Below are 27,503 nucleotides of genomic sequence, written 5' to 3'. Positions count from 1 at the left end.
ATTATTAAGTCTTTTCCTGGCGCACAGAGCTATTTTATAGCAGAGACCAGTAGATCTTAAAAAAAAAAAAAAAAAAAAAAAAACTGACTCCACATCATAGCCATACCTAATGCCTTAAAATTAACCTCTGTCTCTTTAAGAACCTCCTAGCCTTCCTTCCCAACACTCCCCCCTTCAGCAGGTCATCGCAATAATGCTCCTCCACTGATTCTGTTCACAGTCATTCTTAGAGTTGTTGTCGTTTGTATGAGAAGCTCAGCAGACCTGCAGTTCCACCAGGTGTTTGCTAAGTGCTAGTCTGGTAACGCTGAGTGGGGGAGGCTCAGGGGAGGTATGCTCAGCTGGGGACTGAAGCTCCAATGCAGGGGTTTAGGGTAAATAGGCTTTGCATTGTATGAGCACACATTTAGGCACCCAGTGGAGATTCAAGGATTTCTCAAACATGCAGGAAATAATCAAAGTAACACTCCATGTGTGTTTTTGATGAGGTAGTAACATTATTAAATGTTATTAAGCTCACAAATGTCATATTTTGCATAATACACCCTGTTTAGTATTATTTCTTAGATTACCTTAGTTTGTTTTTCATCCAGACAGCAAAGGAAAATTATTAATTCATAAATGGACATATCAATAAACATTTTTAGCAATGTGTGAATTATTCTCTCCTCATTCTCTTCGTCCATTCTTTCAAAAGTTTTAACCTTTTTTTCAACCCCACATGGTATTTGTTTTTTGTTGTTTATTTTTTACACAAAACAGAATGAACATTAATCAATTCACACTAGTAAAACACTCTACTGTAATTGTCAATGTTCATTTACAGTCACTGCGGTCCCGATATTTTACAGAAGTGCTTGAGCTATGAGTATAATTAGTCTTGGGAACTAACTAGCAATTAATTATAAAACAAAAGGATGTGCAAATGCTTGAATGAGTGTCTCGTGTAAGTAGATCAGACAGCAGTTATAAAACAGAATAAGAAGGCAAGTTTTAAAAAAAATTACGCAAAATCATTCAAATTTGACAAATAAAAAAGGTTATTTTTTCCTAAATTATTGCTAAACAAGTAAAGGCATAGTAAGTACTTTCACAATAAGAATCAGCACAGGGCATTGGGCCATGTGTGGGTGGAGGAGCGTTTGTGCGAATTGTAAGCGCACGACTCATACATATGGTGGTCACAGTATGCTACAGGCACAATTTCTGTATTTTACTTTGTAATCCAGATTGAGCCATCCACGTATCCAGGCAGTGTCTCCTTCGATCTTCAGAAGCGGCAGACAGGTAGGTGATGAAGGCTGCAGCAAGCAGAGCCCTGAGAGGAAGTGTGTCCAACTCATTCTGTATCTCAGACATCTGAAACAAAAACGAACAAGACAGAGAAGATTGCTGAGCAGACGGAGGAGCAGGTCAATAAAGTATGAAACACTGGGCACAATTGGGATTTGAGAGAAATCAGAGGAAGGATTGCAGAGAAAGGTGAGAATGAAAGAAGAGAACGAGCCAAGCAGGACGGCTAAGTGACAGCAACACACTTCTGTTTTGATCAGGATTCCTTTAAAGTACTTTGGTGGTAGGCCAAATGATAACGGAGGATAAAATTAGGCTAATTGAGTACAGGTCTCCTTTCTTTGAGAAAAAAGTTAAATAGCTTAAACAAATTAACATATAGCAATGCACAGTTAGTGATGAGTGTGCAAAAAAAAAAAGTGCCAACGTGCATATGTTTAAGCGAGACTGTATAGAAATACGTGCTCAGAAAGTTAAGTTGCTGCCTTGAAAAAGGCCATGGGAGCGTGGGAGTGTGTGTGTGCATGAGTGAGTGAGTGTGTCAGCCTGAGATTGAGTGTTTTAATTAAGGCGCAGACAGATGCTGTGGAGAGGAGTAAAAACAGCCAGAGGGGACCCTAGGCAGCGGGATCCATTCCTCTATGCCTCTCTCTCTCACGCACACTCACACTGACGGCTCCTGTTGCTTCTTACATGGTAAACGAGCCCCTTTCGGAGTACGTTTGTAAACCCCCCCACCACAGCAGTGCGCATGTCAGCACACCCATGCATCAAGCTACCTGTGCATTCCAACGTGTGTGTTCTCCGTCCAGCTGCGATATGAGCTGCTGGGCTGCAGTGATCGTGTCCTGAGCTTTAGTCACCTCAGCCTCCAGCTTTGCAGCCTCGGCAGTGTGACGCTGAAACCTGAGGAGTGAAGATTGTGTTCAGAAGATGAGATGTGTGGAAGGATTTTTGTGGCTAAAACAATAAGCTTAGAGTCGAATCATCTTAGTAGTTTTATACATTATTTTAATTTGCCTGAACAATGTGAAAAGCAAAGTTATTTTCAGATTGTATACTGGCCATTTTTTATTTAGAAAACAAACATAAAGATCATCTCAGAAATTGAGACTCATTCAAATTATGTGACAATATTCGGGAGGATTATCTGGTCTTATTAATTAGCAAAGGCTCAGAGTGTTAAAATATCCAGTGGCTTCCACTGGAACGTTTAGACATTTTGTATTTTACCGATTAGATGACTAAACAGTAGATAATTATGAAACACAAGAAAATAAGAACAGAAAATAGGTCTAAGAACAGAGGGTTAATATGGACCAATCTCAGAAACATGACAGAAAAAAATGCTTTTCCACCCTGATCCATAACTAACACGTTCGATGAACCTGGAAAAAATATTATCATGTAACATGAAACTATATGACATGAGACTAAAGAAGGACAGATTAAATCCAACAGAAAACCAGAGGATGCGCTCTGGGACTAGACGTGTTTATGTACAAGACTGCTTTTACAAAAAACAGAAATTGATAAAAGACAATCTGGTAAAAAAAAAAACGCTTTTCTCAACAAAATGCATTATCTGTGGTACTAACAGTGACAGGTGTATGCAAGAATAGAGCATTGATAGAGAGGCTTTTATCTGAATTTCAAACAAACATTGTCTTTTCCAAGGAAGGGCTAATGTAATTTCACCAGCTTAACTTGTTTTGTAAGACTCAAAGCAACATAGATTCAAAGAGACGTAGGGTGTGTGCTTGACAGGACTATCTGCACTTCAATACAGATCGTTTTTCACTAAGTTATTGATATCAATAATTTGGCTCACTGCCCACAGCAGCAAAAAAAAAAAAACATACACACATAAAAAAAAAAAAAAATATATATATATATATATATATATATATATATATATATATATATATATATATATATATATATATATATATATATATATATATATATATATATATATATATATATACAGGTGCTGGTCATAAAATTAGAATATTGTGATAAAGTTCATTATTTTCCATAATGTCATGATAAAAATTAAATTGTCATATATTTTAGATTCATTGCACACCAACTGAAATATTTCAGGTCTTTTATTGTTTTAATTTTGATGATTTTGGCAAACAGCTCATGAAAACCCAAAATCCCTGTCTCAAAAAATTAGAATATTATGAAAAGGTTCTCTGAACGAGCAATAAAAATAATCATCTGAATCAACAAAGTAACTCTAAACACCTGAAAAAGATTCCTGAGGCCTTTAAAAACTCCCAGCCTGGTTCATTACTCAAAACCGCAATCATGGGTCAGACTGCTGACCTGACTGCTGTCCAGAAGGCCATCACTGACATCCTCAAGCAAGAGGGTGAGAAACAGAAAGAAATTTCTGAACGAATCGGCTGTTTGCAGAGTGTTATATCAAGGCACCTCAGTGGGAAGTCAGTAGGAAGGAAAAAGTGTGGCAGAAAACGCTGCACAACGAGAAGAGGTGACCGGACCCTGAGGAAGATTGTGGAGAAGGGCCGATTCCAGACCAAATTAAATTTTCATCTCCATAAAACTTTTCAGCAGATGGAAGCATGAAGTGCTCCAAAATCTTCTGATAGCTGCTGCATTGATCCTGCCCTTGATAAAACCCAGTGGACCAACACCAGCAGCTGACATGGCACCCAGACCATCACTGACTGTGGGTACTTGACACTGGACTTCTGGCATTTTGGCATTTCCTTCTCCCCAGTCTTCCTCCAGAGTCTGGCACTTTGATTTCCGAATGACATGCAAAGTTTGCTTTCATCCGAAAAAAGTACTTTGGACCACTGAACAACAGTGGTCCAAAGTGCTGCTTCTCTGTAGCCCAGGTCAGGCGCTTCTGCCGCTGTTTCTGGTTCAAAAGTGGCTTGACCTTTGACCTGGGGAATGCGGCACCTGTAGCCCATTTCCTGCACACGCCTGTGCACAGTGGCTCTGGATGTTTCTACTCCAGACTCAGTCCACTGCTTCCCCCAAGGTCTGGAATCGGCCCTTCTCCACAATCTTCCTCAGGGTCCGGTCACCTCTTCTCGTTGTGCAGCGTTTTCTGCCACACTTTTTCCTTCCTACTGACTTCCCACTGAGGTGCCTTGATATAACACTCTGCAAACAGCTGATTCGTTCAGAAATGTCTTTCCGTTTCTCACCCTCTTGCTTGAGGATGTCAGTGATGGCCTTCTGGACAGCAGTCAGGTCAGCAGTCTGACCCATGATTGCGGTTTTGAGTAATGAACCAGGCTGGGAGTTTTTAAAGGCCTCAGGAATCTTTTTCAGGTGTTTAGAGTTACTTTGTTGATTCAGATGATTATTTTTATTGCTCGTTCAGAGAACCTTTTCATAATATTCTAATTTTTTGAGACAGGGATTTTGGGTTTTCATGAGCTGTTTGCCAAAATCATCAAAATTAAAACAATAAAAGACCTGAAATATTTCAGTTGGTGTGCAATGAATCTAAAATATATGACAATTTAATTTTTATCATGACATTATGGAAAATAATGAACTTTATCACAATATTCTAATTTTATGACCAGCACCTGTATATAAGTTCACAAGATTTTCTCAAGGAGGATAAACAAAAATAAAAGAATTAACAGATAATAAAAATGGATGGAAGACAAGAGAGGGCATACTTCTCTTTCAACTTGCTGACTTTCGCTCCAACATTGTTGAGCTGGTCCTCTAGGTTATTCTTCCTACTTTCAGTTTTTTTAAGGTTTCTGTTCAGACAGACAAACACACACAAACACACATAACATTGTTTCCCATACATGTGTTTTTCTTAGGACTGACAGAGGCTACGCATTCTGAAAGAGTAGAATATAATATTATCAGCCAGGTGCTGTTCACACTTTCACATGAATAGATAATTTATAAAAATCCATTAATACAAAATGGTGTGCTTCCATAGAACATTAAAATTGCATCAGGTGTTTTTTCTGAGGTGTGTTTGTCTCCTACTCCAGAAGTCCAGCTTGTTCTCTTTCCAATGGCTCGATTCTCTCCAGTACAAAGGAGTATTGGACGTTTGCTTTGACCCAGGCGGCCAGAGGAGCAGCTGCTGCACTCGCACGCTTTGCATTCTGAGAGCAAAAACAGCGCCTACTGTCAGAAACAGCTCCGACACAGCAGTCACAGTGTCACCTCCACGCCCCAGAAACAGAACAGCATCAAGAGAATACTAACATCTACCAAAAAACACATTTATGTCTCATTCAGCTGCAACCACGGCTGTCTGACCTTAGGGTCGAAAGAAGCCTTGTTCCTGTTGAGGAGCTCTTCCACACTCTGGCGGATCTCTGGGGTGATGTTTCGAGCATCAAACGTAGCAATATCCTCCCTCACACCACGCTTAGCCAGAAAGCTGCAGAAAACAACAGAGTTAAAGAGAAGCAAGAGAGAGAGCACTCTGGTGTCAGATAAGTCAGTAAGGAGTTGAAAAGTTACCTTTTCATGCTGACCCAGGTGGTGTCAAAGACGCCCATAAGTCTCAGCACTCCCTCAAGGATGTCTCTGATGACATCGGGGGGCATGCGGAGAGAGCGGATCTCAGACAGAGCTTCAGGCTTGATGTTTCCAACTGCACGCTTGGCTTCATCTACCAAAGGCTGCAGGGGCAGCATGGTTAAGTGAGCGATAATGCAGATGAGATTGCTAGAATCGAAAATGTACCGCATGCTTTTCTAGTAATGGGCAAGGCAGTCAAGCCAAGAACTTACTTGAACTTCCTTCAACTCATCATCTATTTTGGCTTTTCTCTCTTCAATCTTGGACATTTCCTGAGCCATTTTCTCTTTGATTTTTTCCATTTCTGTCTTCTGGTCACTGGCATTCTGGATTGTTAAAAAAAAAAAAAAAAAAAAACTAAAGTAGAGTACAAAACAAAGAAACTCCAAAATAGCACAGTGCTTGAGAAAAAAAGGGGATATTTAATGTTTTGACATTCAAAACTTATTGCTTATGCAGTTCTTGTGAATGTTTACAGTCATTCAGCAAAGGCTTATTATTCTATTTTTATTTTTATTTTGAATGAATAACAAAATCAAAAATTGAGTGCTCAAGTTTGAATTTATTATGCTTTTTGCTAATATAAAATAAGAAATATATCAAAATCACACTAAAGTTAGATTAACTAATATCAGATTAACAGTCCCTTGTGATGCACCTCAAATTCACAATCTGAAGCAAAAAAGCTTCTGGGATAATCCCAGCTTATTAACCACTCTTCTAGGCAGAATTGCTAGAATTAAAATTAAAATAGTTGGTCTCCTGGAACAGAGAAAACTTTTAAGCATAAAACTCTACATTTTAATGGTTTTCATAACAAGGCATTGGGAAGGCCATTCCAGATGCCTCCTTTATCCATTCCTAAAACCAGTTTCCATATATGTTTGGGATCAGTGTCGTGTTAGAAAACCCCACTGCATCAAAGCACTCATCTGACCTCAACTGTGATTGTCATGCAAAAAGGAAATTGGCTGGCATGTACAGAAAAATGCTCAACTTGAAAATTCAGGGAAAAAACTTCACATGCATCTGAAAATGCCTAAAATTTAGATGCCATGCTGAGTGTTGAGTGAATGGGAAATTTCTATTTTAATTTATGTAAGCCTTTCTCGTGGATCCAGTTTTGGGATTACCAAAGACAGAAATTGTAAATCAGGATGGAAAGGGAAATTTTTTTTTTTTTTTTTTGCGATCTATTAATAATGACATATGTCTTTATACTAGAACTGGACGAGAAATAGCCACTCAACCTCTTACGGCCAGCTAAGCATGGTGACTGGCATCAACTAATTCACTCACTCTTTGGTTACCTAGCAACAACTTATTGTGTAACTTGTGCAACAACAGTTTAAGGTTTTGCTACTGTGCTTCATACCTGCTTAAAAAATACAATGGCGTAGAGTAAAAACTGTGGATAAAACAGAAAAGGATGTTTGGCAGCTTTTCAGATATTTACAACAAAAAAATTAATCAATAATTATCGATATCGACTGATATGAAATGCTTATATCGTGATACACTTTTCAGCCTTATCGTCCAGCCACAGTTGATTCAATGCAAAACTCTTAATTTATTGAACTCTTCCAAAGTCAAAAGGTGACTAATATACTGCCTTTACCACACGCTGGATTGAATGTTCCCATTATGATTAAGCTTCAACAGATGTGTGTTTCCAGCTTTCCTCTTGTTGTCTCAGCTCGTTTTTTTTTTCTCTCCTGCTGTCTTTGCTCTCCACAGGCAGCCTCGCTGCTACAGTCCAAGGGGACGAGTCTAGTGGTTAATTATCTCTCTGCAAACTGGTTCCACTGACATTTGTTGTTTTACTTTTTCACTTTTCTCCCTCCTTACTCCAAAATGAAAATGCACATTCCCCACAGAGTGAATACTGAAGAATTTCAGCTTCCTTTTTATCAGTCCTTTCATTCAGCCGTCTGTCCTCAAGACAGAACCCGGAAACCAAAATGGAAACAAGTATCAAGAGATGAGAAGAAACAAAACAAACAAGTGCACATATATGCTCATAAGGTAAATAAAAAAAAGTTTTCACTACAGGAAGGCACAGCCAGGGGAAATCCAGGAAAAGTTTGGTGCATTATGAGAAGAGGTGGGTTGTAAAAGACATGAAAGCCTGGAGGAGAATTGCCCGGCTTAGCAATGATTGCCACAAACATACATGTACACAGAAAGCAACACAGACACAAACACACCTGCATGGAGGAGGTGATTTCCTGCAGGGCAGCATCTGCCTCCTGTTGTTTGGTTTTCAGCAGCGCGCTCTGCTCGGCAGCCCGCCTCTTTAAATCATCAACCAATGCTTTGGCCTCGTTCAGCTTGGACACACCTGCCTGAAGACACAAGCCAACTTAAGCCGTGATAGATGAGACACAATCAGGATTTATGCAAATCGGGAACATGTGGCGTCTTACTAAAACACTCACCTGTAAATGTTTAAGATCGATGCCTTAACAAAACGACTAATCTAATCGTGCAAAAATTGCATGATCCCAAATCCTCTAGCAAATTAAGAAAACATTGCATTAATCTGTTTTAATCAAACAGATGTAAAGATGGAAAATCCATTTGGTGCATGACGCGTGGCTGACACTTACCTGTAGATGCTGCTGTCTCGTCGTAAGCTGGTTTTGCTTCCGACTGTGTAGTGTCGTGTACACGTGCAGGAAGGCCATGTACTGGCTTGGCGTCGCACCGTTTTCCTTGCATGATTCATGGACCATCAGGAACAAACGACCCAGGTCTCCTGGTTCTGACCCCGCTGATATTCAAGGATAAAAAAAAATGGTTTTAATCACAAACTTCTTATAATTTGTTTTTAGTTTATACGTATGCATCAGTCTTGACTTGGACTCAATCGAACATCTGAAGTGTTATTTTCAAGAGTGATTTAGTTCAATGAGAGCAAAATAATAAATAAGCGAAACATAGAAAAATAATATCTAGCAAGACACATGTTCAGTAATCTTCTTTTTATTGCACGCATGGATGCAGCTGTTACAAGCACTTTAGCCTGAAAAACACAAATTTGTTTCTGGATCATTAACACAGTGAGCAATACAATTAGGACGTGTCAGATACATTTCTTAAAAATTAATGCACATGCATTAATGAACTCACAAAAGGAAATGACACAACAACCCAAAAATAATTCATTAATACACACACACACGCACACACAAACACAAATAGAACCATATCCTAAATAATTTAAAAATATTATATTTGTACTTTTGTCCAGCCGCTCCTACCTGAGCTTTTCCTTTTGGTTGCCTTCTTTTGTTCATTCTCATCTCCTTCCTCTGTTTTCGCCAGCACTAACTCAGGAATCTAATCCAAAATAGGGAATGTCAGATTTTCATAGAAAGCAATGATGAATCTGTTCCTTTGGAGTCACAGATAAAACAAGTTAGTTTTATGTGAATTTAAAACTATATCTTTTTATGTATTTAGTCACTGACTAGATTCATTGTACTGAGCAAGAATGTGGATAATTTCTGAAAAGCCAAAAGGCAAACGGTAAAAACACAAAACCCTCATCCATAAGCGCTGCCTGTGGGAGAGGAAGTCTGACAAAGCACTGCTAATGTCAGTAGTAGCTCTACTACTTGGTTCATTTAAAGGTAATCTTCGCTCATTAGGAGAGAAGATCTATAGGTGTATTTATAAAGTCAGACTATGTTTTGTCCAATAATTTGTCCATAAGACATGTTCCCTGTACCTAATCTTTACTGCAGTGTTTTAAAGATGCTGTTTTAATGCCTATTGAAAATACATTTACCATTTTTCTTCCCCAGAATAAACCTCTCCATCAGAGCACCTCCTAATAAGGGATGTTTGAGAAACTGGATCAGGCTTCTGGTTTAGGAAATGACTTTCATTTAAACATCTGCTGTTTCTGATATATAAATCTCATATCAAGCAAACAATTACATTTTGTTTGTGCATTACTTTTTTGTCTTTAATTTATAGTTCAAAATCAATTATAAAAATGCAGAAAAACTCAGCAGCGTTAATTGGTTGTCCTGCACTGACCTTCTTCATGCTGCTCTCCGACCATCCTTCCATCCACTGGACGGAGCACTTGCGGTAGAAAGCTGGGTTGCTTTCACAGTTGATTGTGAAGTTAGAATTGGAGCAGTCCATGATCAAGACAATGTGGAGGTTCTGCTGAATTCCTGAATAACATGAATACTGGATGTTGTATCGCAAAGGGTACACAGACAGAAACTAGCTTTGTGTCTAAGATAATTTTTTTCCAGCATACACTGCTGCAGCAGAGGTGGAAAGTGAAATTGAGCAGGGAGCTTTTTAGGGGGTTAACTGTGACAATAATAGAGCTATTGATTTGATTCCCTCACAGTAACCTCAGCCTCGGTGGCACGGCACTGTATCTACAGCACACACCGCTGCACAGCGGGGACACAGAAGACCAGAGTCAGATAAAATCAAAGGCAAGAACAAGTTGTGATAGGAAATAACACATGTAACAAAGATTGGCAGAGAAAGGAGGTTGAGTGTGCAGTCTGTACTTTACAGATGAGCACATACTGAAATAAATAATAATAAAAAAATATATGGGCATATATGGAATATTATTATAATCATTGTCCTGCACTCACTGTGGGAAAAGTAGTCGTAGAGTGGTCTGGTGAAGCCATCCTGGGACGCCTCATCCTTGAGTGATGAAAGCAAAGGCTCCAGTTCCTCTGGGGTATAAAGACCTGGAACCTCACCTACATGCAGAACAGTTTGTTTGGGAGAAAAAGAGCAGAACAAGGGTTGCTGTACACTTTTAATGCCAAAGTACGTGACTTTACCTGACTTAACTTTGCCAGGTGTTTTCGATACAAGCTTAAAATTGTGAATCCAAAGAAACCAATATGATTTAGTGTTTCAGCAGTGGTTGAAGTTTAAACACGAATCCCACATTTTCATAGATGTTTCTTTTTGCATCACTTTTCGTCGCTCATCAAACAATGGAATAAATGTACGAGCCTTTTCTAGTGGTATTAAAATTCTTCAGTTTTCTGTGAAGTTTTTCCCCTTTCTCTCAGCTTTTTAAATGTGTTGCCATAACCACTTTTAAGATTTGTTTTTAATATTTAATAAAAAAGCACCTAAAGTTCCATAGATGCCACAAATAGCATTTTCAGAATAACTGTTTTGGTACTTGGAGTCACATTGATGGAAGGATCAAGCAGATTATGTAATACAAACCTGAAGACAGCAGGCTGTTTACCATCTCTAAAAAAGCTGGATGGACAAACTGATAATCCTCCAACAGGAGAACCACCTGCTGACCGTCCAGGCCGGCTATTTGCATCACCTAAGTGTCACGTACACAAACATATTTGTTATACCTGATGCATAAAAAAAGGTCAGTATAAATACAACAGCGACATACAGAGAAAATCTTTTTTGTTTAATAACTACTTTTTTTTTTCCTTTATGCTAAAACAGTTGCAATTGTTTGGCATTCATATCAACCAGGCAAAGGCAATTAATTAGGCCTTTCTCACCATCTTAAGATCGTTGCTGAAATTTTTAAGGGTATATCCGCGTGAGATTTTAGGTGTGAACAACGTGTATCCGTGCATGTGTGACACCAGGCATGTGGCGGTGTGCCGGCCCACTCCGCTCCTTCCTGCCAGAAGCAGAGAGCCACCAGGTCGACTCAGGACCCGATCCACTCTGGACACAAAGTCACACACTTCCCAGAACAGTAGAAGGTCGAGCTCCTTGTTGTCTCGACTGTACAGTGTAACTCCCTGTTAGAAGAGAAAGCATGAACCAAACAATAAAATGAATTAAAAAAATGTGATGAACAACAAAGAAAACGACAAAAAAAAAACAAGCGTGTGACCCCACAAGAGTAGAGTGGCAGCACATAACAACAGTGTTTATAATTGAGGTGTAAAAAATGCGATTAATTAAATCCATATTTATGAAACAGTCGAAGCCGATACATAAAATATGTAAGTTTTTCTTATTTTGTTTTTTTTCTTTTTATACCTTCAGTATAACCTGTTTCAAATCAGCAGAACCCAGACAACCAAGCTGTTTTCCGTGAGGAGGCAGAGCCTGGCCTGGAGCCATGACAGGCCCTTCAGAGGAGCCCCATGTCACGTAGAAACCATCTTCAGAAAGGGAAAGAAATAGTCCAAACAGTTAATAACTTATGTGCTAATGAAATGGTGTAAGCACAATTTTTATTACTCATTCACACTGTTTTTGATGAGCTATACAGCATAGAAACTAAGAGATGGTATTCTTAATTCATATATGACTTGATCTATTTTTATTCAAGCAAAGTATATTTGACACCTACAATCCCAATTTATAGCCAATTCCTGACACCTCCAACCTGCAACATGTGGATATAAATTAGATTTTATCACCACTGGGGGGCATTCCTCTACAATCAGTGGATAAACTACTTCACTAATCACACAGTGTGTGTGTTAGTCATGCGATTTAAAGAAACCGACTGGGAAAAAGAAAGAAATGATTAATTTGCTGCAGGTTCGCAGAAACGTGGAAAGACCATTAGCAGAAAAACTGCCAGATGCAAAACTGTCAAACAAGCTCTGAGGTTATACATTACAGCTATTCTTCAGGCATGAGTGGCATTTGGTAAATGTACATGATATGCACAGCTTGAAGCAAATTATCTCCAGTATAAAACATATTTCTGCTATGAATAAACATAACGGCTGATGATTTAGCTGAGTAAGAGCGGCTTCATACCACTCATGTTGTCCAGAGCGGCAGAGCCCCAGTCTCCCTGAATGATGGAGGAGAGAATGTTGTCGAAGTTGTGAATGTCTTTAGAAGAAACCAGCCGGTCTCTGAACAGCCTCCTGCCCTCATAAGCAACCACTTCCAAGATGCTGTCTGTTAAATTAGATTGAGCTGAAAACGAAGAGGATACACAAAGACATTTTCACACTTTGACTTACAAAAAAAAGATATAGATTTGCTATGAATAATAAAATTATGAACTTCTATTGCCCATATTTTTTTTATTTCAATAAAATAAATAGAAAAGAAAAAAAAAAACTTTACAGATTTTTTCATAACTTGCTCAATAGTATGATATTTTAACATAAGAATAAGTAGCAAAGTATTAACCAACTGAGTTTCTGTGGCAGCTGTCTTGGTAAAAAAAAAAAAAAAGTAAAACAGAACTCTCTCAGTTCTAAAGAAAAACACAATTCATACCTGGAAATCGACATAAAAAGTTGGCGACATTATTAAAAACTAAAAAAAAAAAACATGTTATACACAAATCGTTAATTTTAAGACCACTACAACGAGTAGATTCCTCTTTTGCTACTAAAACCTCTTTTGCTCAGAAAAGTTTGTTTTCTGACAAATCACAAAACAAACGTTTCCCAGGGTGACAGAGACTCTTTGTTAGGCTCTGACTGTTCTAGTATCTCTGTGGAGTGGACTTGGATTCTACAGACGCCTTCATATCCCATTAAATTGGTATTTGGAGTGTCTGAGGGCTATGTGTACCACATTAGGCTGTGCTGTTAGAAAATGTTCACGCCAGTTATTGTAGGGCTCCCAGCTGTCTCTTTCTCAGAGCACGATGTCACTGTAGGAAGGCCTTCTGGCAGGTGTGTGTAGGTGAGGGTGACTATTCTGAAAAATGTTTTTTTTTTTTCCATAGGTGGCGGTTTTAAATGTAATATCCATATACACAGCCAGATCTAGGTATTCCTGACAGAACTGTATGTTATAGCAAGATTACAAGATGATTTCGTGCCTTAAATTTGCTGTCAAAAAGTCACATTGTAATGACTTAAACACTAAAGCTATAAAAGTGAATAAAAATGGTACTAATGCGTCCACGCACAGCCAAACTCAGCAAAGACAAACGCACAAGGGAAACCACAGAAGAAAGAAGACAAAGTTTATACATACCAGAAAGAAGGTAATCAGCAAGGTAGGGAAATGGGAGGAAGATGCAAAGTCAGAAGAATTGATCATCACAGGAAAATAAATTTTGTAAAGCGACATTTAATTAAAGTAAATAATGGGATTATCACAGAAGGAATACATTCGACATATTCCTTTGGAATATGAACAACAGAAGAAGAGAAACAGGAAGAGAAGATGAGAGCAAGACAAGTGACGGAAAGGAACTGAACAAAGAGGAGAAAGAATGAAAGAAAAAAAGGGAGGTGGTGAAAATTTAGAGCATCCAAACAGATTTTTTATGACTACAAATACTGAAGCTTCATCTTGCACAACATTTTTTTTTTTTTCCTGAAATGACTTTAAGGACTTAATACTTGTCATTAAATTCACTTTTTTTTTTGTCATAAGCTTTGGATCTAAAATGGATACAAAGTTATTTACAGACACAAGACCAATTGTTGTTTTGTTTTTTTTGTTTTTTCAAAAGATTTACTTTTTTTTTTTTAAAGCAAAACATTTTTTTTTTAACCCATAACATGACCAGATGCTGATTTAAGTGAAATTTGACTACTGGCTGTAGTTACCTGCAGTAAGGTCATATCGCAGCAAACTGAGAACCCATTCTGTGAGGACACAAGGTGTGAACAGGTAGTGACTGTGGTCGTCCACTGTAAACTTTGTTCTGACCTAATGGGGACAGAAACAAAAACAATATATGTTAAAATGAAACCAAGTGAACCAGACCTCGACAACAGGTGAGGAGAACTGTTCTGTTCACAGCCTTTAAAATCTAATACATGGGGAATCCTCAAAGGATCACCTCCACATCGGTTGGAAGCTTTTAATACATTTGTGAATAATAAAAGTCACCATTTAAGCTAGTTGACATTTAAATGAGATTAACTCTGAGTGTTGTGGTATGGATACCCTCCTGACACTAAAGCCGGTTCTTTTCAGGGAAACGTCAACGGGAAATCATATAAGCACTATGGCTGATTCAGTTTGCATGTAAACTGAATCAGCCATAGCCATGGCTATATGTTTTTCCCTGACATATCGTCAGGAAAAAAACATCCCCGGAAAATAAATACCCTCAATACCTGTTCATAGACTTGCACAAGAGATCCTGCCAGCTGGTGCGTTTTTCCTGTGCTGGCCCAGGCAGCTTGGTTCCCCAGGCTATGATGGAGAATTGGTTGAAGGTAAGCTGAGTAGATGGTCTGCAGCTGCTCTCTGTCTGGATAGCTAGACCCAGAGTAAAACAACAGAGGGAAACAGAATAGAAAGTTCAAAAGAGAACTACGATGAACATGGGAATGAACTCATCTTGGGGTCTGCGGAACTAGTTGCATACTTACTCTATGGCGCAGATGCGTACGATTGAGGAGAAACGGGAGGTGAGTGAATGGGTGCCGACCGTACCTCCTGTTGACATGGAGGCCACCACCTGAATATTCTCGAGGCTCACCCACTCCAGATTTTCATCATAAAACCCCTTATACGTCAAAACCTGGATCAAAATTGAAAGGGTAAAAGAGGTGCTACTGTAAGATTATGTCAGACTGGCTTCACTTTCCTAATGTGATTGGAACATTAGTAATGTTGGCTGATCTCCATCTTTGTGATCGTCTTTACCTGTTGCAGAAAGGCTATAAGGTTACTGGTTCCCCATTTGTCTGGTTTGGGCAGATTGATATTCTTTAAGTAAAGGACTAGGTTCTCACAGTCCTTAGGTCTGAACACCCGGCCCGTGTTTGAGCTGAGCAACAGACATGTCTGGCTGAGCTTCTGGAGGACGTGGCGAGAGGAGGTCTGGGCGCTGCAGTGAACCACGGCGACTTGTGTGGAACGCAGCGAAGCAAAGGCGTAACGCAGGAGCATGCTAGATAGTAAGCAAGATACAAAAAGGGGACAAATGAAACACTCAAGCACTTAATGTATTCCTAGACGTGATCACAGACTGCAGCGACATTTCAGATCAGTTTAAATATACAGCTTACTTTTAACACAGCTCGGTATCGTTTCTGTTTGGATTGTGTCAGAACAGTGAGCAAGAATGAGAAGAACTAACATCTGTGTTGCTTTTAATAAAAGAGTCTCTTTGGATCTTAGGACAACGTTTGTAATAGCAGACCCAAAGGGAAGGATACATATTTTATGAGGATGAGACAACATCTGGCAAGTGACTGCATGTACAAGCGGATTAAGTTTTGCTCTGATATTGCTTGTTACTAAATTTCTTGTTATTTTTCTGAGGAATCAACGGACAAGCCCAGTGACCTAGATGGAACAGTGACCTTTTAGACAGAGGGAAGCAAGATAAGAAAAAAAAAACAAAAAAACAGACTGAACTTAAGAGTAAAAGGCAAACTGAGTGACCATTGTTCTTTTAGTGCCTGATGGAGGATGCAATTATTTCTAACGGAACAACTCCTGGTGAACACATGCACACCTGAGAGCAGTAAACACAGATTGCATTATTATTTTGAGCTGTGAGTGCTTTCATAAGAAAGGTCAAGTTTTGAATAAAAGTTGCTTTGATTTTGTTGCTGATTGTGTGATTTTGTCATTTCTCGGGCTTGATTTAAACAACTCTGTCTCTAAAGCATAATAAATTCTCCTCCTCTGTGGTCTTGTTAACCTTTTCCTTCCAAAAAAAGAACAACATAAGAAAATGGAATAGCAACAATTTCTAAACGGGACCTTGATTGGGTGTGTAATCTTGAAGAAAAAGTTTATTCAATAATATACTGTTTTGTCACATGAGAGTTAAATGATTTAATATATTAGATACAGATCTTGAGTTTTCATGCAGCCTTCCTACTATTGGTTAAAACTGCCTTGAAAAAAAAGTAGAAGGGAGGAAAAAATGTCACTGTTTTATACCATAAAAAATCTGTAAAATGTGACATTTTGTAAAATGTGTATTTGTGTTCAGCCTTCATGCCTACAATAATCTCCCAATGGCTGGCTTCTTGGTGAGTCCATGAAAAACTAAGTTGTGGAATTCGAACCATCAGGTCCTGAAGTACTGATGCACTGTTCCGCTATAACCTGCAGGTTACAGCAGGTACCCTCAGGCACTGACTCCCAACCCCGTTTCCAAACCCACAGAGTGCCGAGGAGGAGTGTTTAATAACATTCACACCCGTACGTGCTCGACTGTGGAGTATTCCACCTGCCTCCTAAAATCACACTAAAAACTGAGTCTGGTAAAAATCGGGAAATTTAAAATTCATGTTGCACATGTTCTATGTTTATTAAAGTGTAGTCAAAATGTGTATTTTTAAATGGTACCATCTGAAACAAAAAAGCTAAAACTAACTAAACTAGTGTTTACTTGATTTGGGGTAGCTTTTTATACTTAGTTTCAAGGATAATTATTATTTGTTTAAGTGGTGTTTAATTTTGAAGTTATGCTAATTTTGGTTTATTGAGTTGTATTTCCAACACTTTTTTTTGTGTGTTTTCTTGTTTGAAGGTTTTTCACCGGTTTTAGTCGCGACAACTTTCAAAATAGGACAGATACGAAAGAATTCATTATTAGTCATTAGGTGAAGTCCAGTTTAAAATCTTGTGAAGAAAGCTGTCTTTTCAAGAGGAGGAAACTGCAGATTAAACCTAAAAGGTGGGAACCACTTCACTGTTTTTATATGGCTTAAACATATCTGCATATAGTATTTGTGTGCACTTGTGCAGTGCATGTGTAACTACCCCTTTCCGCAGCCTTCTGGTCCCACCACCATGAAGGGCTGCCTGTGCCGAGCTGTAAGCCATGGGGAGAAACCGTGCAGACCTCTCTGCATGCCAGGAGTCTCTATTACAGGCAGAACATGTGTGTGAAAAAAATGCTCCAAGGTGAGCTCCTCAGGACGTTGAAATGCATAAGCTGCTAGGTGGCCACTGTCGGAATTATAGAAGGTATCAAGTGGTTTTCTGGCATCTGGTGGACTTTCTCTTGCCCAGCTCAGCAACTGCAGGATTAAAAAGCAGGAATGCTTAATTAGGACTTTGAGACCTGCAGATTATAACTCAAAAAAAAAAAAAACAGTCCATACCTCTTTAGCAAGCTCATGTCGTGTCTTGAGATTGAGATTTCCTCCAAGGCCCCTTAGAAGACCAACAATAAACTCTCCTCTCTCAGACACAGCATTGAGGTGGGACAAAGAATTCAATACTGTGCCCACCAGACTAGTTTCCACCACAAAGTCATTCTGGAGGTGAGAAAAAAGTAAAAACTAAGCTCTTAGTCAATACATTCACCTGTGTTTGGACAAGTCTACAGTTTAGCTATATCTAGCAAACACGGCCACAGTTTTTGGGTGTGTAAAATTCTGTCAGCATTAAATAAACCTCAAAGAAAAAATAACGGATTTTGAATTAAATACAATCACAGATTGTTTTGTTTGACCCCATGGTCTATTGGAAGTAACCTGCCTGTTTAAGAACCCAGTCTAGAGCTCTTTGGAAGTAGTCCCCCAGCCAGTTTTCTAGGTTACTGCGACACTCCTCAGGCTGACCCCTTATCCACGACTTCACCAAAGCACCAACATCGATGTCCTCGTCACTAGGGATGCAAGCAGGAAGAATAAGGGATAAATGGAAAGGTTAATTCTGTTTCAACAGCACTTTAAAGAAGCAAACGTTGCACCAAAGTGCTGCACACCAGTGACTTAACACAGCCAAAATCAATAAACTAATACTTCATAAAAATAAAAAAAATAATGAAACCACAAACTAAGAAATTGAAAAGATCAGACGCAACTGCATGTTTAAGCTTTCTTTGAACACTGCCTGACCTGAGAAAGATCATGCCCATGCGAGATATGGTTGCTGGAGAGGCACAGCTCAGGTCATGGGTCTCAAACAGGAAGTTCACATTGGGCCCAAACTGGATGCGCTCGCCACTGGGCATGGTTAACAAACGATTATCATCAAGGACAGAGTTTAGACTTTCAACCCACTCCGGGTCAATGTCTCCATCACACACTATCCAGGAGTTCACATCTGGAAAACAAAAAGGAGTACAATGCATGTGCCATACTCCAGTCAGCGTCATTAAGTATTTTAACTCCATCTCAGCTGCAAAATGTATTGATAAGCAGCTCATATCAGTGAATTTGGGTGCATCTTACCTTGTGGTTCTCTGACCACAGTCCTGGCGCTGTGGGTGAGAACACCATCAGACCATTCTCTGGTGTCCATGTCTATATGTCCCAAGAGCTGCTGCCTGGGCATGGCTTTAGGATTCATTGTGTACCGTTTCACCTTCAGAGATCATAAGGAGCACACTTTGATGACATCGCTTTTTTAACTCACTTACTAAGCTTCCAAAATTTTTCTCAACAATTGCAAATCTGGATGTTTCTGAAGAATTTTACTTCAAGTTAAACAATAAACTGCAACATAAAGATGTTAAAATCCAATACTGATCATGCTAAACTTATAGCTCCACCTCAGATTTTTGAATTTCATTAAAGAGCTCAACTGCTTTCAGTTAACTCAAAAGGTGAAACTTATGCAAGTTAAGATTCATTACACGCAACGCGATGCATTTGAAGCTGTTTATTTCAGTTCATTTTTGATGATCATGGCTCAAAGTTAATAAAAACCTGCAATTTATTTTCTCAGAAAATTATTTATTATAATGACTATTAATACCATTATTGATAACTGAGATGGAGGTGCATACTAATTCCTGAAAATCCAAGATGGACATTATTTTCTTACCACTTTGCCAGTCTTGTTGAGAGCAGCTCTTAGCATCCTCCACAGTGTAGACTTGCCAGCTCCACTTGGCCCAACAATCACAACACCCATACGTTGTCTCAGCTGTTCATTCAGCTCCATTGCTTTCTTCAGCTGAAACAGTCAACAATCAGCTTCTTTGTAGTGCTTCTTTGACTTCTAATTGTTCTAACAAAACATTTGTTGTTTCGTCAGGACATTCTGAATGTACAACACACACCTGGCTGGGTATGAGTTCCAGCTGTGCCTCCGAGTAGACTTGTGTTAACGCATCTATCAGGATCTGGTCCTCCACATCAGTGAAATTAACTCCAGAGAAGACATCTCTGACCAGGGCGTCAAAACGAGAGCTGTCTGCAAATGTCAGCTTGGACATGGTGTTCAGTCTCAGTGCCTGCACCACCAGATTACTCTCCTGAACTGCTTGTGGATGAAAGAGACAACAGAAACAACTTTAAAAACATGCCTTAAATCAAAAACTGTAAAGAAAAACAAAAAAGGCCGATGTAGAATTAAAGACAATAGAGTTAACTTCTGAAGTCATCATTACCTTTGTTCTTGTATACATCCCTTGTTAAAACTGTGCTAACTGCGAAAACCTGTCATAGTCTAAGAGTTTGTCAATACTTTTGTCCTCTCCAAAGTCATTTGTCTTTCCTGGAGGAGCAATTGCGGTTTGTCTTATTTTCTATTCATTTATTTACACTCAACACAGAGACAAACAAGACAACCTTGGAGACTCGTAGAGTGTCTGGCCACATGTTGGACAGATAAAAAGTGAGTAGTGGACCATTGGGATTTCAAACAGAATGGAGGAAAGAAATATAGAGAAGGGATAGGAGAGATTTGGAGGAGAGACAGGGAGGAAAGTACTAGGAAGTTAGGGAAGTGGTGAGTGGAACAAAAGCAAAAATGACAGCCAGGTATAAGAGACCGCTAACAAAAGGTTTGAAGAGCAGGAGAGGAGATACTGCAGTTAAACTTAAACATGTGAGGTGTTTGGAAACTAAAATTGTATTTCATTAAAATATATGAGGAAGGACAGGATTCTGCTTCCAGCAAAATTTTACACAAAAGATTTACATGTTTTTAAAGCTCCCACAGCAATGATTTTTGAGAATGTTTTTGTCCATATATGATTTTTGCTTTATTAGGCATTTTAACAGGGCTGTCAAGGTTGCATCCACAACTACAACCGGACCACAAAGCAATGTAAAGCAAAGTATGGGAGTGTGGAAAACCAATATTTCTTAATATTCTTTCCATACTTACCCAGACCTGAAATCAAACTACACTCCTCTCCAGACTGCATAAGAAGTCTGGCAAGCCATTTCAAAATGCTCTTGAAGTTGCCACAAATTTAGTCATTTTCCTAGCACAGCATCTAATGTCAGTATTTTAGTGATATTAGATTCTGGCATGACTATACTACTGTGGAAAGTGTCAGACAATCAAACCTCTGCCTTCAGGCACTGATGAAAAACAATCTATTTAACTTTGTTCTGATAGCATAAACTAATATTTTCAGACTAGGGAGTGTAATCAGTCAAAACATCAATTCATGACACTTGCAGCAATTTTTACAGTTTTTTTTTTCTTTCTTCCAAACTCCATTCATCCTCCAAATCAAATGACTTCCTTTATTAGAATCACTTCAAATTCAGAAGGAAAGAAAGCATCAGTCATATCATTTGATTGTAGAACTGGCTATAATGAAGATGTCTCTCTTTCAGCAGTTGATGGATTTATGGTCATACCACTCAATAGGATTTTCAAATATTTCCCTCTGCTTTTGCAACATTTTTCAAATATGATAGTCACTGACAGATTTATGTACCACAAGTGTGTTTTAGCTTAAGGATAGCAAAGGATGCTTCTTGAGAGATTAGCAAAGACTGCAACCATTTCCTTATAATTTTCTTGTCATGCTCTGAGATTGGAGAGGTAAAATTGCCTCAGAAAAATATTGGAGAAAAAAAACAGAGCTAGTTGGGGACTTACTCCTCTCCTTGTTATGACCTCTCCTCTGTTGCTGCAGAAGACTGCCACAGGCTTTAAGCACAGTCTTCAGCGCTCGCAAACCCCAGTCATAGTGCTGCTGGGGTGTCAACAACTCCCTGGATATACAAATAGAGGCTTATTTCCACAAAGTTTCAGTTAACTTCAGCACCAACTGTAGCGCCCAAGGTTGGACATTTAGAGAAAATATACTCACAAAGTTAACATACACTTTTAGGCACTAGTGATTGTAATACTTAATGAACCACAAAATCGGAGTGACAATTGCAACAGGAAGTTTTCAAAACAAATGTCGGTACCAAAAAAACTCCCCCACATAGTTTTTACCTGGCCAGGTTAAAGATTGCGACAAGCTTACGTCCCAGTACTTCTCCATTTTTGAAGCCCTCTGAGTAGAGGATGACTTCAGCAATGAGCTCATTGTCTGGCCGACTCATGGCCACAGGCCTGAACAGTTGCTTCAGGTTGTCTGGAAGCTTCTGCCTCCCCCCATAGCCTTTCCCTGCTGGGTTCAAAGTGATGAAAATCCCAGAGTTGGGGTCCAATTCCACCTGGAAAATGGAACAAAATAAAAAAAAACTCTTCTCCATAACGAAGCATATATATATATATATATATATATATATAAAACCAATTAAAACAGAATTTGACTTGAGGTGAAAGTCAGTAAAAGGCACTGTACCATAAGCAAGTAGCATACACAATTTTATAATACAAAACTTGCACAATCACACAAAACAGTAGTTTAAAAGAAATCTGTCAGGTTCTATTTTTTTTTATCGTCTTACCTCCTTTCCCAGCAGCTCACAGGCTTTTTTGTGGTGTTTCAATGAGTCTTGGATGGCCTGAATCTGCATGGAAACTGCAGACAGCACAGCTTCTTCTAAACGGTTGAACTCGTCAAAGCAGCCCCACGCTCCACACTTTACCAACCCAACAAATATTCTTCCCATTGACTTCACATCTATGCCCTGGGAAAAGAAAGAGGGGGAAAAAAATGTTGTGTTTTCTTCAATAACGAGTCAACCATTCATCCACCCATCACTTTTATCATTGGCAAATTTTGGAATCTCAAAACCTGGTATTTTATCAGGGGTGGTCAAACTTTGAGAGCCACTGTATGCCACTAACATTGTAAATAATGGAGCCTAATAATAATGGAATAAATAACTAAATCCTTACTGAATAATCAACTTATTAGAATATCATACAATAGTTATGCTCATCTAAATTTTTCCCCCAAAAAATGCATGTGGGAACTAAATGGAAATCGGAAACAGTGTCAGTCCTACTACCAAAAGAACATAAACAAGGTGCAAATATATCATAAAACAATATGTCTCATCCAACTAACTTAAAACATTTTTCAAGTTCTTCAAATTACATCCTTATTGAAGGATGTAATTTGAATACTTTGTAAGCATTAATACCCTTTAGAAAGTCTTAACAGTCAACTATTCCTGCCCACATATGAAGTTTCTTTGCACCTCGTCACAGTTGAACACCAACACCTGGCGTCCGAAGAGTCCCCCCAGAGCTTTGACAGACTCAGTCTTTCCTGTGCCAGCGGGCCCATAGGGGTTCCCACCGAGCCCCATCTTCATGGCCTGAGTCAGAGTCAGGTAGCACTTATCGGTCAGCGGTGTGTGCACCAACTTAGCAGCATTCCCCTGAGAGACAGAGAGAGAGACATAGAGGAGTCAGTTAAAAAGAAGAAGTAAAAATTTTAGCAAAAGGGCACCAAAGGTACGAAAACACGTCAACAACTACTAAAAGGCAAACAATGAGGCATCTTTGAAGAAAAGGGAAACAAAATACAGGTAAAGAGTATAGCATGTGTTTACTGAGAACTGCAGTGGGGAAAAAGCTGTTCTCTGCACCAAGGTTATTCTGAGCTTGTGATATTTGCATAAACAGTGCCCCCAAAAGGTCAAAAGAGGAATTACCATTTCTGGTACAATAAAATCCCTGCACGGTGTGAAGAATAAGTGACTTCATTTTAAGTTAACGTGCAGCTTGTTTGTGGTTGACATGATTATTATTTGCTTCCGTCCCACCTGGTACTCGTAGGTGTAGCTGAACTGTGCGTCCACCATGTGTATGCGGCAGCTTTTGTCTGTTCCCATGTAGAAGCGGAGCTGTTTCTTCCAGGCCCAGTCGTCAGTACTGGCGACGCCGGCCTGGTTGAGCTGCTTCACCACGCTGATGTTGTGAATGATATCTAAGATCAACGCTTTCAGCTTCAGCTGCAGGATACTGGACTCTAAGCAGCAGGACATGCATAAATATTAGTAACATAAACAGGCAAAATCTTATCACATGAAAAGATCGTCACATGTATTAAGAGATACATGTGCAAAGCAGTAATCCCTAATATATCCAATATAGTGCACAACAGAAAAACAGTGTAATGTAATCATATGTACAAAGTATTTTTGGTTCACAGGGAAATCTTTCTGTTTGTTATTTCATTTGTCGATCTTCAGGTTAGAAGATTACTCTGTCAAGATCTCCTCCAAGCTAAAAACAGAATGGAGATGAGAAGATGACACCTTTTAATCTATTATAAAACAGGCTGCTCTCATTAGAAATGCAAAGAAAGAATTAGAAATGCAACGATCAGACATTTTCTGGCCAACGCCAATTTCCATTTTTCTTTCAGACCAATTGCGGTATTTAATAATTTACTGTTGATTTACTAAAGATTACACAGCATAAAAGGCAAATAAATAAGATGTTAATTGTTTAATAGACATAGAATGTTTGAATCCAAGAGACAACTAAAAATCTACGTGAGAATTAGTCTGCACCAAAGCATGTTCCTAGATCTAATATTTATTCAACTACAAAGAAGCACATCAAATCACACACAGTTTGTCGATGAGTTGATAGTTATTATTTTTGATACAGATCAGTGAACAGAAAAAAACGGATGCTGTTTTTCTTTTTTTTTTTTGGCCTGATGTTGTAAGTATAAAATCCTGAAAATTGCACTTGAGGCAATGTAGAAAGTGACTCTAGTCTCCAACTCATCCAGATGAGTATTATTGGTGCACAGAATGGAAACAGAAGAGTCATGGCTGATGAAAGACCGTTTCCAAGCTGCAGCAGTAATTTTGCTTGCACGACAAATGCTGTGACTGGAGGTCATTTCTCTTAGGCAACTTCCTGATTTAAAATGTTTCCACAAAAGTGATGCCTAATTCTAAGTAATACCATGTTTATATGTTGTCAAATGACTCAAAGGCTATCGGACAGATTAATTCTCACGGGCAAACACATAAGATTTAGCAGAGTATGGCTGCTAAATCTTATGTGAAAAATGTAATTTAATATAGAATGTTTAACCCTTTTTATAAGCAACAATAAAAAATAAAAAAATTCCCAAGATAAAGAGAGCAAATTTACTTCACTGATGTTAAAAAGAGATGAATCCAAGCCTGTGCATGGGAGCAGATAAAATATGTAGCCAAATATGTTGTCAAATTGCCAACCTGTTTTGTCTCTGTGGCAAAGGAAAAAAAGTTCCTCTTCTCCTTTTTGGTTAACAGCTCTTTTATGTAAATCTGGAAATTAGATGTTCCCTTCTGGCATTACTTTAGCTGCTTTAATTACTGTGAACAGGCTACAGCCTCTCCAGGTTGTACTTAAGGGATTCCGTAATGTAATGAGATGCTATCTTGAAAACATTTTACATTTGAATAGCTGAGGCTTAAGTGCAAAATAGTCTCAGAATGAACCTTGTTATCTGTAAACATCTTATAAGCCTAATCTACAATGCAATGCTTTAATAAATTACACAGAAAGGTCCTCTATAACCGTGCTTAAAAGCCTGGAGTCACATTTTGCCAGTTTCTGAAAGTGAGAAAAAATTGCCCCCAGTTACATTTCACAGATGAAAGTATAGAAATAAGCAATGCTGCTACAGAATGTGGATTTTTGAAAGTCATGCTGGATTAGCATTTTTCAGCAACGTCCCATGAAATGGCGCCATTACAAGTGCAAGGGAGGAACTTTTCATCTCATGCATGAATAACAAACTTGCATTAAAATAGAAAAGTTCTTTTTTCTTTCTTTATATGTTAGTTATGAGAAAGAAGAAGAAAAAAGATTGTCACACTTTGTGAAGCCATATTTTAAGCCTTGGGTCGTTATAGCTTTAAGTCAGAAACTGTCTAGAGTTTTAAACGGTACTGCCCCTATGAACAAATTCACATGAGATCAGTCATGAACAGCTTATCTCAAAGTTCCCTGTACAAATAAAACAAAACATTTCAATCACAGCGAGATCACTAACAATGCAAGAGGATGTGAAGTTCATAAAAAGACAGTTTCTGTCTGACTGTGTAACAATCAAACACACAAATCCTTTACTTCATTTTTCTACATCATGGGACATTACTGACTAACACATCACTGTGCAGAAAGTATAAAACAAATGAGTACCAGTGGATAATGTGAGATTAATTTTAAAGAGGTTCCACAAAACATTCCTATACAATCATAATGATATGCAATTTATCTGAAAGAAGACTTCCACAAAACAAAAAATAATGAGTAAAGTGCACACTAGAAGCGACAACAACTACTAAGAATGATTATAGAATCATAATTTATCTTAAGGGGCATGGCACTAGTGGGTTATATGTCTAACAACCTAATTTAAGGTCAACAGGGTCAGAAGATGATATTAATGAAGGCCTGAGTGTGATTAATGTTGTGTTTTGTAATGCAGAACGCAAATCATTGTCTCCAAAAAAAAAAAATTCCGGGAAAGTGAGAACTGAACTTCAAAATTTAGGATGATATGATACCAGTTGTGTGGCTGCCTTTAAAGAAATTAATAGTCCTTTATGGAAATAAAAGATTAAAAACTTCAAAACAGTTATTAGGGTAACATTCCTACGTCTTCTGAGATTTCTGAATTACAACATAATTATGAAGAAGTAAAAGAGGTCCAAAATATTTTTGCAAATAAATATTTCTTAAGACTAGCAGGGGTTTTTTTTTTTCTGTTTGAGGGTGAGCAAAATGATATACATTATAAATCAAATAAATATGACAGTGAACTGGTACACGGTTAACTAAATTATAGAACCGAAGTACAGCAAGTTTTTGTCAAAAAAATGGATGACCATCAGGGGTGGGGATCGTTTGCTATAACACCATTTGATTCAAACACATTATATATAATGATCTCTGCCCTGCCCTAATGAATATGCAGAGATGTTAAATTGCATGTGGAATGATTGAAAAGTGAGAGAGCTCTGTAGATCTGAAAAAAAAAAAAAAAAAAAACCATCTCAGATCTATTTGTTTGTTGTCAGGATGTGTTGTGTTTCCATTTTCTGGAGTGAAACAAAAAGTCCAAAACAAAATGTTTAAAGATAATATTAACCACAACAACCCACCTGTGTTAGGATGGTCATCTGAGCTGGTTTCTACTGTGGTGTAGTGCTCCAATTTGCTGTTAAGCTCCAACTCCAGCTGATGCAAACTTTTCTCCTTTATAGCTCTTTCCACATCTTCAGTAAACTGAATTTGCTCAGCCAGGCAGAGGATCTACATCAAACATAAAATAAATTAAATATATATGTATTTCTTAGAGTGAATTATATGATTTAAACTTTAAGTCACCTTTGACATAACTTAATAACTTGAAACAGTGGTGTGGTCCAGTTTCACCAGACTTTAAAAACAGTTAAGTGTGTCAAGGTGTTTGTGTGTGTACCTGTGAAGGGAAGCGTGAGGGATCCACTTCCCCTTTCCTCTCCATAGACAGACATTCATTCAGCAGATGTTTCAGAGTCTCCTTCATTTCCAAGGACAGCTCACTTAACCAAACCTTGAAAAATCATAAGACTTAATGCATTGGCTCCGGTCAGCACCAACAGACAATTCTTGACAATGGAAACAATATTTTTACCATAAACTTTGAGTATACATCA

General features: G+C 38.4%; 1 protein-coding gene across 1 annotated transcript in view; it reads right to left on the bottom strand.

Annotated features, from left to right (window-relative positions):
• The window catches only part of dync2h1 (dynein cytoplasmic 2 heavy chain 1), a 108,828-nt gene that overhangs the window by 61,042 nt on the left and 20,283 nt on the right, over positions 1 to 27,503 (bottom strand). The window contains exons 34-67 of the mRNA XM_014987415.2: positions 27,287 to 27,400; positions 26,967 to 27,117; positions 23,613 to 23,818; positions 23,043 to 23,225; positions 22,344 to 22,526; positions 21,883 to 22,106; positions 21,538 to 21,653; positions 19,757 to 19,956; positions 19,519 to 19,650; positions 18,924 to 19,056; positions 18,588 to 18,795; positions 18,226 to 18,355; positions 17,847 to 18,002; positions 17,503 to 17,762; positions 15,424 to 15,670; positions 15,147 to 15,298; positions 14,889 to 15,033; positions 14,373 to 14,475; positions 12,607 to 12,771; positions 11,872 to 11,996; positions 11,379 to 11,627; positions 11,077 to 11,185; positions 10,479 to 10,592; positions 9,892 to 10,034; positions 9,108 to 9,186; positions 8,454 to 8,617; positions 8,052 to 8,189; positions 6,057 to 6,170; positions 5,785 to 5,945; positions 5,578 to 5,701; positions 5,299 to 5,420; positions 4,971 to 5,057; positions 2,073 to 2,199; positions 1,218 to 1,359 (exon numbers count right to left, since the gene is read on the bottom strand). Of these exons, the coding sequence (XP_014842901.2) occupies positions 1,218 to 1,359; positions 2,073 to 2,199; positions 4,971 to 5,057; positions 5,299 to 5,420; positions 5,578 to 5,701; positions 5,785 to 5,945; positions 6,057 to 6,170; positions 8,052 to 8,189; positions 8,454 to 8,617; positions 9,108 to 9,186; positions 9,892 to 10,034; positions 10,479 to 10,592; positions 11,077 to 11,185; positions 11,379 to 11,627; positions 11,872 to 11,996; positions 12,607 to 12,771; positions 14,373 to 14,475; positions 14,889 to 15,033; positions 15,147 to 15,298; positions 15,424 to 15,670; positions 17,503 to 17,762; positions 17,847 to 18,002; positions 18,226 to 18,355; positions 18,588 to 18,795; positions 18,924 to 19,056; positions 19,519 to 19,650; positions 19,757 to 19,956; positions 21,538 to 21,653; positions 21,883 to 22,106; positions 22,344 to 22,526; positions 23,043 to 23,225; positions 23,613 to 23,818; positions 26,967 to 27,117; positions 27,287 to 27,400 (5,206 nt within the window). The remainder of the gene's footprint in view (positions 1 to 1,217; positions 1,360 to 2,072; positions 2,200 to 4,970; positions 5,058 to 5,298; positions 5,421 to 5,577; positions 5,702 to 5,784; positions 5,946 to 6,056; positions 6,171 to 8,051; positions 8,190 to 8,453; positions 8,618 to 9,107; positions 9,187 to 9,891; positions 10,035 to 10,478; positions 10,593 to 11,076; positions 11,186 to 11,378; positions 11,628 to 11,871; positions 11,997 to 12,606; positions 12,772 to 14,372; positions 14,476 to 14,888; positions 15,034 to 15,146; positions 15,299 to 15,423; positions 15,671 to 17,502; positions 17,763 to 17,846; positions 18,003 to 18,225; positions 18,356 to 18,587; positions 18,796 to 18,923; positions 19,057 to 19,518; positions 19,651 to 19,756; positions 19,957 to 21,537; positions 21,654 to 21,882; positions 22,107 to 22,343; positions 22,527 to 23,042; positions 23,226 to 23,612; positions 23,819 to 26,966; positions 27,118 to 27,286; positions 27,401 to 27,503) is intronic.

Source organism: Poecilia mexicana, unplaced genomic scaffold (assembly GCF_051168715.1).
Source record: "Poecilia mexicana isolate PSO_F unplaced genomic scaffold, ASM5116871v1 scaffold_13, whole genome shotgun sequence".
Lineage (NCBI taxonomy): Eukaryota > Metazoa > Chordata > Actinopteri > Cyprinodontiformes > Poeciliidae > Poecilia > Poecilia mexicana.
Note: the sequence above shows the minus strand (reverse complement) of the source record. Positions and strands in the feature narration are given on the sequence as shown.